The following is a 15,212-nucleotide window of genomic DNA, read 5'->3' as shown; positions in this document are numbered from 1 at the left end:
GATTTTCCTCCTTCCTTTTTAACTGCTCCTTATTCAATGAAATTAATGACAATGGCTGGCTTTTTACTGGGAAGAGTTTTCTGATTTTCTGTTCACTGTTGCCCCAACTAACTTTATCCCTTACGCAACTTTAAGCCTTTGACACACATCCCTTCTTGTGGATAGATGTTCTCTCGTCCTCCTCTCAGTAGAGTCTTAATGTTATTTCTGGCTGCTGGAATCAGGGTCCAGGACAGAGGCCACGTCAGTCGTGCCCCTCCCTTCAGCCACGGGAGTTGGGCTGATAAGCACCCAGCTTGCAGGTTTGTACAAAACCCCACCTGTGCGCCCGCCCACTCCTTTTTAAAATGAAACGTAAGTCTACATTTCAAACCGCATCACAGCCACTGGATACCACAGAGGACAGCCTCTATTCTGCTGGAACGATTTCTGGATCTTTTGAGAGTGATTCCATTTCATGTTGAAAGAAGTGTGTGTGTGTGTGTGTGTGTGTGTGTGTGTGTGTGTGTGTGTGTGTGTAAGACAGAAAACTGAGAACTGAGAAAGGGATAGAGAGAAAGAGAGAGAGTAATTCTAGCAAAGTAATGTGCATGGGTACTGGTGGGTAATGCTACCCTAAATAACTTGGACTTCCACTGGCTGGCTTTTGTTCATAAAATGCTAATCCTCTCAGGTGCAGACCTATATAAAACATTGGGGATTAAAGTCTGCACAGAAATCTCAAATCTCTTCTGCTGCATAAGGTAAAGATATGTTTAAACTAACCGTTCGAAATTATTTTGAGGGTACTAACAAGGAGTCCTTTTCAGAACTTCCCAATTCTTTATTAAATACTAACATATGATATAGATCATATGATGTGTTGAGCTAATAATGAACACTAGGTAGATTACTGTAGTTATTGTCTAGGTTGCTTTTTGGGGAAAAAAATTAATGTCTCACGTCAACTATAATGATAGGGGAGGGGAGTCATTTCATTTCACAAGGAAAACTACTACCTGTTATTGGAGTGAAAACAGGTCTCCTTTTCTTGTATGCAAAATGAAGAAATGTCTAAATTTAATGCACAGAGTTCCATGGTGCTGGGTGGGTGTCCTGTAAAGAGTGTTGCCTTGCCTGACTACTCTCTGGCTTTGAAGATGAGAATAAGTTAATACTGTTTGCGCAAGAGGCTTTGCACAGGTTATCTCACTTAATTCCTACGACCGTCATGTGAGGTCAGAATCACCATTAGCTACATTTTCAACAAAATTAGCACATGGCAGAGCCAGCATTCAAATGCAGGGCCCTTCACCACAGCGCTGAGACTTCCTCCCTGAAGATGCTCTGGGTACTCACCAACAACCAGTCAGCTGTCTTTTAGGGGAACAGTTCACTTCTGGAGTCGGGGGCACGTTGAAGAGAAGGAGCAAGTAAGTATCTGCAAGAGAAAAAAAACTCCTTGAGTTGAAGAATTGGGGTAAATATTTGATTGTTTGATTCTAGAGCCAGTGAAAATGCTAAATTACCTTTCACTGATTTGGAATCCTGTTGCACATTAATGTGAGAGGCACATGACCCCTCCAGGTGTGGAATAGTTAGTAATGGTGTGGCTGGTTGCTGTCCCCAGCTGGCCAAAACAATATGATGGGGCAACTCTGGTATATAAAAACAAATTAGGAAAACGATTTACATTTTGTAAAAAAAAAAAAAAAAAAAAGACTAGAAAACGTCACTGTGACAACTAAGCATTATGAGTTATTTCAGGGCAAACTCAGCCAGAAAACCCACCGCTGAAGCAAGGCAGCTCAAGCCGTGACCCACCTCATGGTCAAGAACATAGATCCTGCAGCTGGACCTCCTGGGTTTGACTCCTGGCCCTGCCACTGGCCGGCTGCGTGCTCCTGGGCTGCTTTTGAATCTCTCTGTGCTTGAATTTCTCTCATCTGAGAAGAGGCATAATAATAGCATCCACTTCATAGGGTTTGTTGTGAGGATTAGATGAATCAATTCACTAAAAGCACAAGAACGGTGCTTGGCAAAAACACGCCAAGTCCCGCAGCGACGTCACGTGTTCTTGTTTGGAAGCTGATCAATGATCCCAACAGCCAGGTCCTGTTTTCGTCATCAGTAGAGTTTTCCTGAGCTGCACTAATCACTTTTGCTCTCCCGTTTCTCGCCCACAGCCCTAGGAGCTAGGTAGATCTCATCCTTCCCTTTTTTGCTGAGGAGGAAATGGTGTGGAGGGGATTAAGTGAGTTGCCAAGGGTAAGAGGGGGCAGCCAACCAGCCTCCCGGCTCTCAGCCCCCAGCGCTTTCTACTATCTTGCGCTAAAGCCTCAGATGAGAAGGGAGCAGCCCCGCATTGGGGGCAAATCCGTGATGTCATTAACCCTGGATCCACAAGGTACCCTTGAAGATATGTACGTCTGCATCAGACCTTCTTCATGGAGATTCAGTTCCAAAAGCTCTTAGAAATACACCTTAGACTGCAGCAAGGCAGCACCTGTCTGGCTACAGTGGCTCTGCTTTTGCATTTCTCCAGGCGATGGAAAGGTGGGGTGATGATGTGTCATGGTTTCCTTCCACTCTGCTCTGCAAAACCAGGATGGCAGCGCCCAGGGCAGCTGCTCTCCCCACCCCGCCCCCGCCCCGGGGAACTAAGCTGAAATGCAGGTGTTCTTTCCAGCTCAGCAGATGCTAAGGCGGTAAGCTGCACCTTGCAGAGGCTCTGGGCGATTCAGACCCGGAGGAGCGCTCAGTCCAGGCCAGCTCTCTCCTCCCTGGCGGCTCTGGGATGGATGCGTGTCTGCGCTCAGGGCAGCAGCCCCAGTCCGTGGACGAGGCACCGAGACCCCCGGATGAGGAGGGTCTACAGACAGACGGCAGCAGCGGACCCCCGGGAGGTAACCTCCTTCCTCAGCTCCACATCTTCTCCCATCTTTTCTTGGGGATGGCGTTTTGCAGTGAACCCCAGGCACAAGAATATCCATTTCCTTTTAACCCTACATCTTTTTCTTATCATGATGCTTAGTAGAAAAATGCCTTTATGCAAGCAGAAGCATGACACTAAAGGTAATCCCTGTGTTTTTATTATTTACCTATCAAAGACCAAAACTTTGTTTTATCCAAATCTAAGAGGGTTAGATTTTTGTAACAAGAACTTTTAAAAGAGAAATGAAATCTAGATTCCTTCCTGCTTTTCGCCAACATGTATTCCTGGCAGCTGCATCCTTCAGTGGATCAGTGTAAAGTCAAGTGTACTTTCCCATTATGACAACAGAACCCTTTAGTGTTGCTTTTCTGGGCAGGGAATCAGTAGTAAATAAACAACAGACATAACAAATGATGTCATAAGAGCCAAGATGTAACGTTCAAAACGTTAACAGTCAACAGTGGAAAATTATGTTCCAACTCTGTTACACCAGGATGGTAATTCATTTTTCCTAAACTGTTTACATAAAAATGCAACTCTGCCTATCTTGAAAATCTGATGTCTCTAAAACTGTCAGACGAGCATAGATACAAGAATTGAAAATCATGTGCAATCAACATAAATTTCTTTTATCTTTGTAGCGTGGAAAAATGGTCTTATGGAGGACATTTATATGCCCATGTTTCTTTACAATGTCGATCCAGAGAGTACAACCATCAGCTTACGATCTGTCATCTTGTGAAAGGATGAGCCACTTAAAATCAGCACATAGACTTTTCCTACAGTCTTGAGAGAAAAGTTAGCCTTTATTTGTGGTTATTTGTGGGAGGAAGGGAGGAAGGAACGGTCTGGGTGATATCGAGGGGACGGAAGCTGGCAGGAGGTGGCCTGGGTCCCTGACGGTCTGGCTGCTCCAGTGATGAGAGGCTCAGAGGTAAGGAGGACAGCCCGGTACCCACTCCTCATTCCAGATGGCCTGTACCAGCTCCTGCATTTCAGGAATTTTGCGAGCTGATTGTTAAACATGGCCATTGTTAAAATTTAAGTCATACAAACGTACAATGAAATGGATTATGTAAAAGGTAAAGGTATATGAAAAACTTAGGTAATAAATACTCACGTCTCATCAGGAATTCTTTTCCTACATTTTATGATGACCTGTGCCCTTGAGGCTGTTGAGGGATGTCGTATCCGTGTGGTAGAAATGCTTGTGGTGCTGAGCTGCTTCACCCCTTTCCCAGGGATGGCCACTGTGGGAGCGCTGTCACCATGGTGATGGCCAAATCCTGCACGTCAGTGCTTCCTCACCGCCCCCAGGCTGGTTGTTAAAGTTTCTGGGCACAAGATGGTCTGTTCCTCTACCTTCTTATTTTCTCTGAAACAGAACTCAGAGTCAGCCTGTCAGCCTATGGGAGAAGCTGGGTCCCCTTTGTTGAGTGATAAATTTCAGGTTCATGGTTTTAGATGTTGGTTGTTTCCCCTTATAAGAGGTGGGTGAGGACCAAAGGTCCTCTCCTCTCCCCACAGCCTCTCCTGGGGCACATGACAGGGAAGGATGACATCTCAGGACTTGGCCACTATTCATCAGCAGGTTCTTGCAAGCTCAAGGAAGTCCTGGGTTTCTGGAAGCTCGCCTTTGTGGTCAGGACAGAGAATTCTCCTTCCAGGAGCTCAGAACCCACGGCTGAGAGCTGCAGGCGTCACTGTGCTAATTTACAAACTGGTCATTTGGCCCACACTGTGGTCAAAGACCACTTGGATACTTTTTTGTAAAATGCAACACAAATGAATTTCTGGAGGAACAACATGAAAAGAAGTACAAAGACATACACAATACAAGCTTTGGTTTTTCGTAATCAGATTCAACAGATATGGTCAAGTTGTTGTAAATGTTTCTAAGTGTTCACTCCACATTTCTGGACTCTTCTGGCTGTGACCCTTTGCAAAGCGTTTGCAGAGCCGTGGCACAGAACCGTCCAGTGCGGGTGGAGATCACCCTCACCTGAACTCTGAGGGGTGGACCCCTGATTAGGCTTCTTCAAAGGCCCCCTATCCCTCACCCTGCACTCACCCTGCACTCACCCTCACCTGCCTCCTTGAGTGCGTATTTCTGGTTAGAGACCTTCAGATGTTCACTGAATGCTCCTTTCCACTAGTCCATCCCTGGTTACACATCCGCAGGCAGAGCTCAGGCAGCAAAGGCTGGTCTCATGCAAGTTCCCCCCCAGACTCCTCGCTGCCAACGCCTCTCCCCAAGGGTACCAGCAGCCCCCCATCTTCTGCGCACGACCCTTCCGTGTGCTCAGGGTCCCCATTCTGACCTTATTACTCGCTGTTCTTTTTATGTTGAAACCCCCTGCGAAACCTTTGACATTCTGGGCTTCCATGATGTCAGCCCCGATCAGGTGCTCTTTTCCTCTCATTTTATATGACATCTGAGAGCTGCTTGAGTGGTCATGAGCGTAAAGGAGTATTTAAGGAAGAGTAATTTAATAGCTGGAGCTCATCTGACAACCTCCTCCAGGACTGCGGAGCTGGCTCGTCTTTGGGTGACCTGCACCTTTTGAGACGCAGTTGTAGAAGGACTTAAGGAACATGTTCCAGCCAACATGTGGGAATGTTACATCACTTCAAGACCCAAAAATAGTCAGGTCCACGCTTGCCTTGGTCCTCCTTAAGCAGATGGCTCATTCGTGCCATTCTGTGCGGTGGCCTAGCTTCCTCCTCTCACCAAAACAGAGGGAGGGATGGATCGACACTGCACTGTCTGCTCCTAAGTCGAGGGAAGGGCCCAGGGCATCCTTTGGCATTTCGTCGTGTGATAAAAATGTCCCATAGAAATGTTATGTCCCTGTCACCCCATAGCATTCAGTTTGGGCTAGTTTGCAGCCACTGTCACTGATGGCATTCCCCCCTCTGTTTCTGGAAGATTGCTCAGTCTCTTCCCGTCTGACTAACTGTACCGAGTGTAGATTTGCACTGGATCAACAAATAATGAAACCGATTTAATTTTCTGTCCCACAGATTCTAACAAGATAGAACCATCGCTTCAAAGCCTCCAGAAATTTGTTCCCATGAATTACGCCAGCTACACCCAGGAGTACTATTGGTTTGCAGGCAAGAGGATTGTCATTCAAGAATCGATCGAGAGTTACGGAGCGGTGGTGTGGCCAGGGGTGAGGGAGCTGTCACATTGGGGCGTCGGGGATTCTGGGGATGAGAACAGCAAATTTGTACAACTGTGGTGCCTTGGATGACTTGCCACGTGCTCTAACGTTCTGTGCTTCTCAAATTGAGGGTCCAAGGATGCCCCCCCAGGGGTGTTGCTGGTGTACCTAGATGCTGCAGAAACACGGCATCTTTCCTAAAAACAACGATTTTCCTCTATGCTATGTTTCTTGAGACATTATTTTCTCACATTAACATAAACTTGAGGATATTGGGAAGTAGGATGAAAAATTCATATGAATTGTTAAAAAATCAGAAAAAAGTCTTTAGAGTTTAGATCTTGTAGTGGCCACCTTTGGGCCTCTCCCACAGACCTTCGGGTATTCACTCGCCTTCTACAGTGCGGCCAGTCCAGTGGAAACGCTTAGGAAGTGGTGCTTCATCTCATGCTCTCCCTGCAACAGTCCCCAGAGGATGGAGCTGAAATGGGGGAAAACACAGAATTCAGAACCAGAAAGCCTGCTACGTTCTGGCTGAGTGCACTGTTTCCCCTGGCGCGGCGCAGTGCAGAACCAGGCTGGGACGATGGACCTCGGAGGCCAGCGCCTTCGTTCTTTCCACTGCAGAGGTTCTCAGCCTGTGCTTGGAGGGGCTCCAGATCAGAACTGCCCCACTGTTAGCTTCGATGGGAATCCTCCTGGGTTCTTGTTAAATGCAGACTCTGATTCAGGAGGTCAGGCTGGGGGAGGTGGACTGGGGCTGCATTTCTGACTCACTCCCGGGTGACGCAGACCTGCTGGCCCGCCGCGTGGCTGTGATCAGAGGTTCCTTGGAGCGCCCTTTGCAGTCTGGGTACCAGTGATGGGGGAGATGGAGCGGGGGGGCAGGGGAGGGACAGCCAAGGGCTCCAGGCTCTTAGAGCTGCCCCCTCACTGACCCCAGCCAAGGAAGCTCGATTTTTACCCGTTATGCTTAATATAAGTATGATTTCCTTCAGCTGAATGTTTTTCTTTGGCTTAACCAGTTTGAAACCAGCAAGCGCCTCTCCACAGCTTCTGACTATATTTGGCAAACAGACACCCAGAGCTGGGTGATCAGAAATCAGGAGTGGAAAAAGACGATTTGTCCACTGGACTGTTTTATTCTTAATAAGGCCTCAGCCTTTCATGCACCAAAGCCTGGCCCTTCTCGGGACCTCAGTTTCCTGAAGGCGGCAGAAGGATCCGTATCGTGTGGGGAAGCACCCTTTCCTTATGCGACTTCAAGAGCAGCTGTGAGAGATGACTTTTCGGAGTTTGCTAATAGGACTAAGAAGCGGGGGAGTGTCTGCTGAAAGATGTAGCTGTTCCCGAGAGAAGATCCGTCCCCAGATGGCATCCACCGGGCCAGCCTGTCACAGGGCAGGGCCCTTCAGGAAGGACGCCTACAGCCACCCCTTCAGGAACTCCTCAGAGCACACGTCTTGGTGGCTCTGGGTGACACTCTTCCAAATCCTGAAATCCCACACAGTGAATAATGCTCCTTTCTCCTCAAGAACCGAAGAAGGCCTTTCCTCAAAACTGCCGTCCCCAGCTCTGGAGCTCCTTGCCATGGGCTGGATGCCAGTGCCACCCCGCACCCGTGCCGTCCCGCCTGTCCCCCTCTCACTCATCCTCCAGCGCCCAGGGCCCCTTGACGCCCCTTACCTCCCTACCGTGCCATTGGGAATTGGTTTCCGTCCTCCCCCCACCCCCGTCCCTGGCCCTCGAGTCCCTTGAGAGGAGCTGGGGAGGAAAGGGAGGGACCCACGGGCTCGGAGCTGCCACCAACCCTGGCGCAGGCCATCGTGAGCGCGGCTGTCTCATACGATCCACGCCGCCCCCTACTCCAGCCTGGGCCCCAGACAGAAAGTGAGTCATAGCGAGCCCAGAGCACCTGCACGAAGACAAGGGCTAAAGGTGTGTGCAAACGAGAGCGTTCATGTTGCCTTTTCAGCGCAGGGTTGCAGGGTTCGCATTCCCAACTCCGGTAACGCCCTCATGCCTAGTAACTCTCCCCAGTCCCTCCAGTCCGCGACATCACCAGCCGACGCCCATTGGCTCACATGGGAAGGGACCTTGATTTTCTGTACAGAAATCGATCTAAATTTTCTTTTTTTTTTTTTTTTTTACTGTGTAAAGGATGTAACCTCCTTGCTGCTACCCCCCAAAGTGTGGGCCAGCGGCACTGGCATTAGCTGGTGGCTTGTTAGAAATGCAGCCTTGAGCTCCATCAGCCCTACCACACGTGGCCAGGGCGTCTTTCACCAGGCCCCAGGTGACCTGCATGTGCGCTAGGGTTTGGGAAGCACTGCCCAGCCAGTCGAGCGTTTCTTAGATGAACTGCTTTAGGAGAAAAATTCCTACGCAGTTGTTCAGTGCAGCAGGCAAAGTCCAGAGCAACCTGAACGCTGGTGGAGTCAGCAGGGAGGGGATGGAGCCGCTTACAGCGCAAGTCTTACAGCAGGTGGAGGCCCGACACAACGTAAGCAAGGGCTTGCTGCCCTGCAGCCCCTTGTCTCCTGGTTCTGGAAGAGCTGAGCTGACCTTCCTGTTCCTGGAGGCTGGTCAAGGGTCTTCTGGTACAGGCGCTTTCACAAGTCTGTGTCTCTAGTTCCTCTGATGCATGTTACAGCGTTCATATTCCAGAGGTCAAAACATGCCGTTGCACGTATATTTTGATTCTTGTGAGCCCCCAGTAAGCTGAAACTCTTTAACATGTCTTTGAGTATTTAACTTGCGGTGGGGAACAGGGTCCTCGGTTTCCAGTGTCCAGGTGACAACTGTGAATGTTTTTCAGGCCATGGCTTTGTGCCAGTATTTGGAGGAACACGCAGAGGAACTCGGTCTCCAAGGAGCTAAGATGCTCGAAATCGGTGCTGGACCAGGCCTCGTTTCCATCGTGGCCAGTATTCTAGGTTTGTCTGTCTATTCTCGGCCTTGTTTCAAAAGATGGTTACGGTGACAACAGTGATAATAACCACTTACTACTGTGTGACGGGCTGCGGTTTAGGTGCTTGGCCATGATCGCACTCACTGAATCTACCCAGACGTCCAGGCTAGAATGTCTGCTGTTATCCGGAGATAAGATAACTGTGCCTTAGAGGCTAACTCGTCCAATCCATTGATTATTACCACGTGAGAAAGTTGAAATTCTGAAGGTGTGACTCTTGAATTCCTGTTGTAAACAGCTCCGTTATGCTGTCCCCTGCTTTTCAGTGCAACTATTAACAACTGATGTTTTGGAAAAAAACAAAAAATAAGTGAGTGAATCCAAGGTGAAGACAGATTTATACCCAAAATGCCAGTTGTGAGTCCTGGGAGCTGGGCAAGAGGCGGGTATGTCTGGCCTACTTCAGCCTACACTATTACAGATCTTCTTCTATCAAAACCAATCTGGAATTATGATTTTGTGAACCTTTATCACTAGCATTAAAATGCCTAAAAATTAACTTAATGCATTTAGTAGGGGGGAGAGTCATTCAAATTAGATCATCCCTTAGGAAAGAAAACTAGGTGCTGACACCTCACGTAAGAGAAAACCAAAATCTTCAGATAAAGACAGTTTGGGAAGGAAAAACATTATAAATGATGACAGTAACCAAACGCTAAGAATCTTGGTATGTTTAGTTAATTATTCTGAAACCTCTCAAAACTGCACCGCCGTTTAACTTAGTTTCTTAAAAGACGGGAACGTTATTCTATTTCAATTGTTCTTCACCAAAGGTGATTTTTGCCCCATGAAGGACATTTGGCAGTGTCGGGGGACATTTTTGATCAGCACAACTTGGGGTTTGGGTGGGGAGGTGCTACTTGCATCTTGTGGATGGAGACCAGGGACCCTGCTAAACATCTTACAGGGCACAGGGCAGGGTCCCCCAGCAGAATTATCCAGCCCATATGGACATAGGTGAGAAGGGCCCTGGTCCAGGGCCAAGGTGAGAAGCCCAGTTCGATTTCTCCCTGAGAGTATGTGTACCCTGTGGCTGCCCGAATGTTCCAGGTAATTCGTACAAGTTTCCTCTTTCTCTCTTAGGAGCTCAAGTCACAGCAACGGATTTGCCTGACGTCCTAGGGAACCTTCAATACAATCTTTTAAGGAACACACGAAACCATACAGCACATCTGCCTGAAGTGAAAGAGCTGGTGTGGGGAGAGGGCCTGGAACAGAACTTCCCCAAGTCCACATGTTACTATGATTACTTGCTGGCTTCTGACGTGGTCTACCACCACTACTTCCTGGACAAGCTGCTTGCCACCATGGCGTACCTCTGCCAGCCGGGAACGGTGTTGCTTTGGGCAAACAAGTTCAGATTCAGCACCGATTACGAATTTTTAGATAAATTCAAGCAGGTTTTTGACACAACACTCTTGGCTGAATTTCAAGAGTCATCAATCAAACTTTTTAAAGGAGTGCTAAAATGGGACTAAATTAAACAAGATACCTTTCAAAACATGAGTGTGTCTTTTGAACAGTGTTAGAAATTTTATAAGATTGCAAAGGTAGTGCACGGAAACAACTTGTATAACTAGAATAAACATAATATTACAGCAACTCTCCAAAGCAAGCAGTTTAGGATCATCTGCTTCATCTAAATACACACAACCAACATGAAAACATGAAAGTAGCTCTGTTGGCTTCTGAGAGTCTCAATTAAGTGTTAAATAAATTTTACACAAATAAATTAACAAACAAGTGGATTTCCCCTCGTTATTTCTGCTGGAAAGCATGGTTTTAAACCTGTCAATATACTTTTGTCACTTGCTTTTTGAAAATAAGCTTGACAGGGTCCGTGTATCTTAATCGGAAGAGTCTACTTTGTACAGATTTTAACTGTAGCAAAGGGAGAGGATAAAGAGTGATGGAAAACAAGTTCTAGGCTTTACACTGATTAAAACTGAAAAATACGGAAACAGTGCTGGAATGAGAAAACGGATGTCACCTCAGGGGCCCAGAACTAGTGCTGACCACACACTCTGCACCAGCCCTAGTGCTTCCTTCAGAAGTTAAGTTATTTTATCCAGCTCTTTCTGTTTTCAGTGGTGTGGTGCAGACATTGGTCACCATTACCTGAAGTAGGAAAACTGTCCCGACTTTTAAAAGAATTTGAAAAAGAATAGGTACATGAATAACTGAATCACTTTGCTGTCCACCTGAAACTATCACAACACTGGTAATCAACTCTACTCCAGTATATAATAAAAAGTTAAAGAAAAAAAAAAGAATCCACTTTATAATATAAAAATAAAGAAATAAAGAACCATTTTGTCTCCTGTATCAATCACACAGAAATGTCATAGTTTTGCCGGGGATGGCTTCTCCTGGAACGTATGTGTTGGCATGGAGGCACAGAATAATCTAGCCTGAAAGCAGGGCTGACAAGGCAGCTTGGCGTCACTGCCCCAGATCCCGGCATCACTCACCACGGGTACCACTCATGGACCAACCTTTCTAGGAATCACCGTTCAAAGCAGACTTTGCCAGTGTGTGGCTGTATCTCTAATTTCCACAGCAAACTTAATAATCTTCATTCTAAAATTTCATTATCTGAGAAAGACTTACACCCCACTGAAAGAGAGAAGTAGTAATTACGGACAGAAAAGTCCTTGTTACAACAGAGAGCCGGATGTGGCTCATAGATTAAAAAAAAAAAAAAAATTGCCTGTGAACTTTCACGATGTACTTGCACGTCCTATTAAAAAGCGCTGTTATTCACCACCTCCCCCTGCAGACATGTACCTCATTCTACTGCTTCTCACTACCAGTCAGGACTGTGAGTACATCCAAAACCCACCATGGACTTAACTTCTCCTTCCACATTAAAAAATATAGCGAAAAGACCAAACCCTGAAGAATAAAGTGAGAAATTAGGGAAATGCAACAATGGTGATTTTCTGGTATTTGAAGGATACCAGAATTTACTGTATCTTGACATAACTCAGAAGGTAGTACTTCAAAATCAATCTATTACTAGGAAGTTTCTAACCTTAAAATTACACTAAAATTGGATACTAAAAGGCATGTTCTAAAAAAAGGTGTCATTTCAGTGAAACTGGTAAAAGTTTTTGTCAGTGAAAAAGCACCTCTGAAAATTCTCTCCTCCGTTAAAGTCATGAGAAAACTGACAAAAATTCTCAGAAGCATGTAGCAATCTTAACCAAAGGCATGTAGCAATCTGAAGCATGTTCACTCAAAACGGCTGAACCTCAGCTAAGACAGCAGTGTGCTTTGTGACGTTTTCAATGGCCCTGTCCCCATGCCATCTCCCGCTCCACGGCAGCCTTGAAAACCAGCAGCCTGGCAATCCCTGGAGACTGTTCCCCAGAAAACACCATGTGCAAGGCCGTCTTTGACTGGACTCAGATCTCTCGCAGGCTGAGAAGCCTTTCCCCAGGGGTTTGTCTAGAGGATTACAGGCAACTGTACAATTTTGCGGCTGCCTTAGATGATGGCTAACCGTTGGGACTAATTAAAAAGCCTAAAGGGAAAGGCTGGGAAATGTCCAGAGGGGCTCAGAAAGCTGTCATATTCCTGGGTACCAGCCACGCACATCGCGGGGCTGAATGCATCCTCGGGGAGGACCTGGGGAGGACCCAAGCGCTCACCCCTGGCTGACCCTGAGGCTCTGTGCTGCAGGTAGTACTTACAGAGATGCCAAACCCGGTGGTAAAACACGTTCTCTAATTAACAGCCAGCCAGCAGCACGACCCTGGGGAGCCACCCTACCCCTTCTGAGCATCTCAATTCCCTGACTGGATTGAACCTGTCCATGCGTAGGTGAAAGCATGTGTTTGTCAGAGAACATGCATGCAGTTGTTCATGGGTGCACTTTAGACTCTAGATGGCTCAGAAACTGTGCAAAATGTCTGCGTGCATATGTGCACTTTTTCATAAAGGGTCTAACGTCTTCATCAGATAAAGGAGCCAATTACTCAAAAAAGAGTCACGAATGACTAAGACCAGATCTCTGGTAGGCCTTTTACAGTAGTAAATTCTAAGGGAAGATTTAAAAACCATACACACACAAACATATTTGCTATAAGACAGTAGAGGCCTTTTAATATTGTCTACGTGTGCTTATTTTACGGAGGAAGGATGAAAGAAGTATAGTAGCCAGAGAGATAAAAATAAAAAATTAAACCTACACAAAAGTTAATCACATAATAAGATTCGGAAATATATTCAAATAATTGCAAGCCTATAAGAAACATTATAAATTATTTCATGTTGAATTTTTTGTCTATGGATTTAATGTATTATTCATTTCTGTTCTAACCCCAAATTTTATTTATGAAAAATTAAGACCAACTTTAAGAACCTTCAATATTCACTTTTATTATTTATAAAAAAATTAAGGTATGAGAGTGCATATGGTGTACTGCGATCTTGGGTTTGCACATTTATTCACGTGTTTACATTATTTCAACTTTAATAAACATACCATATATGTATCTTTACAATACCTGATACAGATTTAAGCTGTCTGGCACTTATACATGTATTATTAGTTCATTCTGATGCTCTGCATGTCAAGAAGATGTTAAAAATGATTGGCCTGAAATAACTCCAAGATGAAGACTGATTGAAGCAGTTATGCTCCAGCGTTTGCCACAAATTTATTAGTGCCGGTTTTATTTTCTCCCCTTAATTGAATGTAAACGTTTGCCAAAAAAAAAAAAAAAAAAATCTGGAAATGAAGTTCTGTTACTTTTTAGTCTAATAAATAATTTTAGCTACGCTTAATGTAGCTTTTTTAAGGCCTTCATACAATTGAAAAAAATTAAAGTCGCGCATGTTAAAACCCTGTTCATTTATAAAATAAAAAATAGAATTTTATAGGTTTGCAGTTAAAAGTTACTGTTCAAAACCTCTCATGCATGTAACAGCTGCAACCCAACTGAAAGTCCTTGGTGCTGGCAGCCAGGGCACAGCCCGCTGCCAGCAATGTGAGGCATTAAGAAAACACCATGATGTCAGAGGTCTAGATTTACATGTATTAAGCCACACGCCAGCAAATTCTCTGATAAATACACATCATTTTAATAATCAGTATTTGATAGCAGATGAAAACATGCATTAGACTAAAAATGCCACAAATTTGTTTTTATATCCATTCACTATAAAACTTTTTTAAAATTTAAAGTCTTGGTTCCTATTTTAGAATACAGAGTAATCAGGAGGATACATGATGGGGAGCCAGTTTTCGGTAAAAGACGCACAATGGGTCCATCCAAGCAGCTTCATCAGCTGTAATAAAACACACACAATTATTAAAGAACAGATGTTTCAGGCTCAGCATTTAAGGTAAATTCTGTATTAAATATTTAGTCGTAAGTAAAGAAGCAGCAGGTAGAACTTTCCTTCCATCAACTCACCCACAACCTTCCTTCCGCCCGACCCGCCTATCCTGGCGATTATCATCACCCCTGCCAACCCTCCTGCCTTCCCTCCCTCTGTCCTCCTGGCTTCCCATCGACTTGACATGACTGGCTCCTTTCCTTCCGACCACCCTAGTTTCCTTTCCCTCACTCTTCCTGAGTGCCTACGGTAGTCAAACACTGTTCTGGGCATTAGGAAAAAGCACTGAACTCACTTCCCACTTTCAGGAAACTTAAGTTCTATGCAGGAAAGCCAAACAGAAAGTCAGCAAGCTAATGAACAGATAATAAATAAGTAAATAATAAGAAATGTATCAGGTATATAGTAAAAATAAAACTTGCTATAATACAGACTGGGAAGTGAGATGGTCAAGAAAGGGATCTCTGAGGTGACACTTAAGCTGAAATCTGAGTGACAAAAAGAAACCTACTCTGTGAAAATCTGGGGAAGAGCTCTCCATGCAGCTGGAAGAGCTGGGTCCTCGAGAGGGAAAGGGTGCGCTGTGTCAGCCAAGCAGAGAGGAGGCTGGGACGGCAGAAGCAGAGTGAGGACGCGGGAGTGTGATATGAGATGCAGCTGGAGAGGCCACTGGCAGGGGCCAGACCACACGGGCCTTACAGGCCACGGGGAGGAGTTTGGATTTTACTCTAAATGTGACGGAGCTTCACCAGGAGGGGTCTAAAGCCATCTTTTCCGGCTGCTGTGTGGAGAACAGACAGCAGGCGAGCAGAGT

General features: G+C 45.7%; 2 protein-coding genes across 3 annotated transcripts in view; one reads left to right on the top strand and one right to left on the bottom strand.

Annotated features, from left to right (window-relative positions):
• Window positions 1-2,776: 2,776 nt before the first annotated feature.
• METTL21C (methyltransferase 21C, AARS1 lysine) lies at window positions 2,777-10,530 on the top strand (the record flags this gene model as incomplete). Its single annotated transcript, XM_082859446.1, has 4 exons — window positions 2,777-2,885; window positions 5,939-6,090; window positions 8,900-9,017; window positions 10,136-10,530. 4 exons carry the CDS (start codon window positions 2,777-2,779, stop codon window positions 10,528-10,530), a joined length of 774 nt encoding a protein of 257 aa, XP_082715572.1.
• Window positions 10,531-13,332: 2,802 nt separating this feature from the next.
• The window catches only part of TPP2 (tripeptidyl peptidase 2), a 69,224-nt gene continuing 67,344 nt past the window's right edge, over window positions 13,333-15,212 (bottom strand). The window contains exon 30 of one of the 2 annotated variants that reach the window (XM_082859717.1): window positions 13,333-14,347. In XM_082859717.1, the coding sequence (XP_082715843.1) occupies window positions 14,258-14,347 (90 nt within the window). In that variant the 3' untranslated portion in view covers window positions 13,333-14,257. The remainder of the gene's footprint in view (window positions 14,348-15,212) is intronic. The other variant, XM_082859718.1, reaches the window with a different exon arrangement.

The sequence above is a fragment of the Leucopleurus acutus genome (genome assembly GCF_964270905.1).
Source record: "Leucopleurus acutus genome assembly, chromosome: 18".
Classification (NCBI taxonomy): domain Eukaryota; kingdom Metazoa; phylum Chordata; class Mammalia; order Artiodactyla; family Delphinidae; genus Leucopleurus; species Leucopleurus acutus.
The sequence above is the reverse complement of the archived record's forward strand: the minus strand, read 5'-3'. Positions and strand labels throughout refer to the sequence as shown.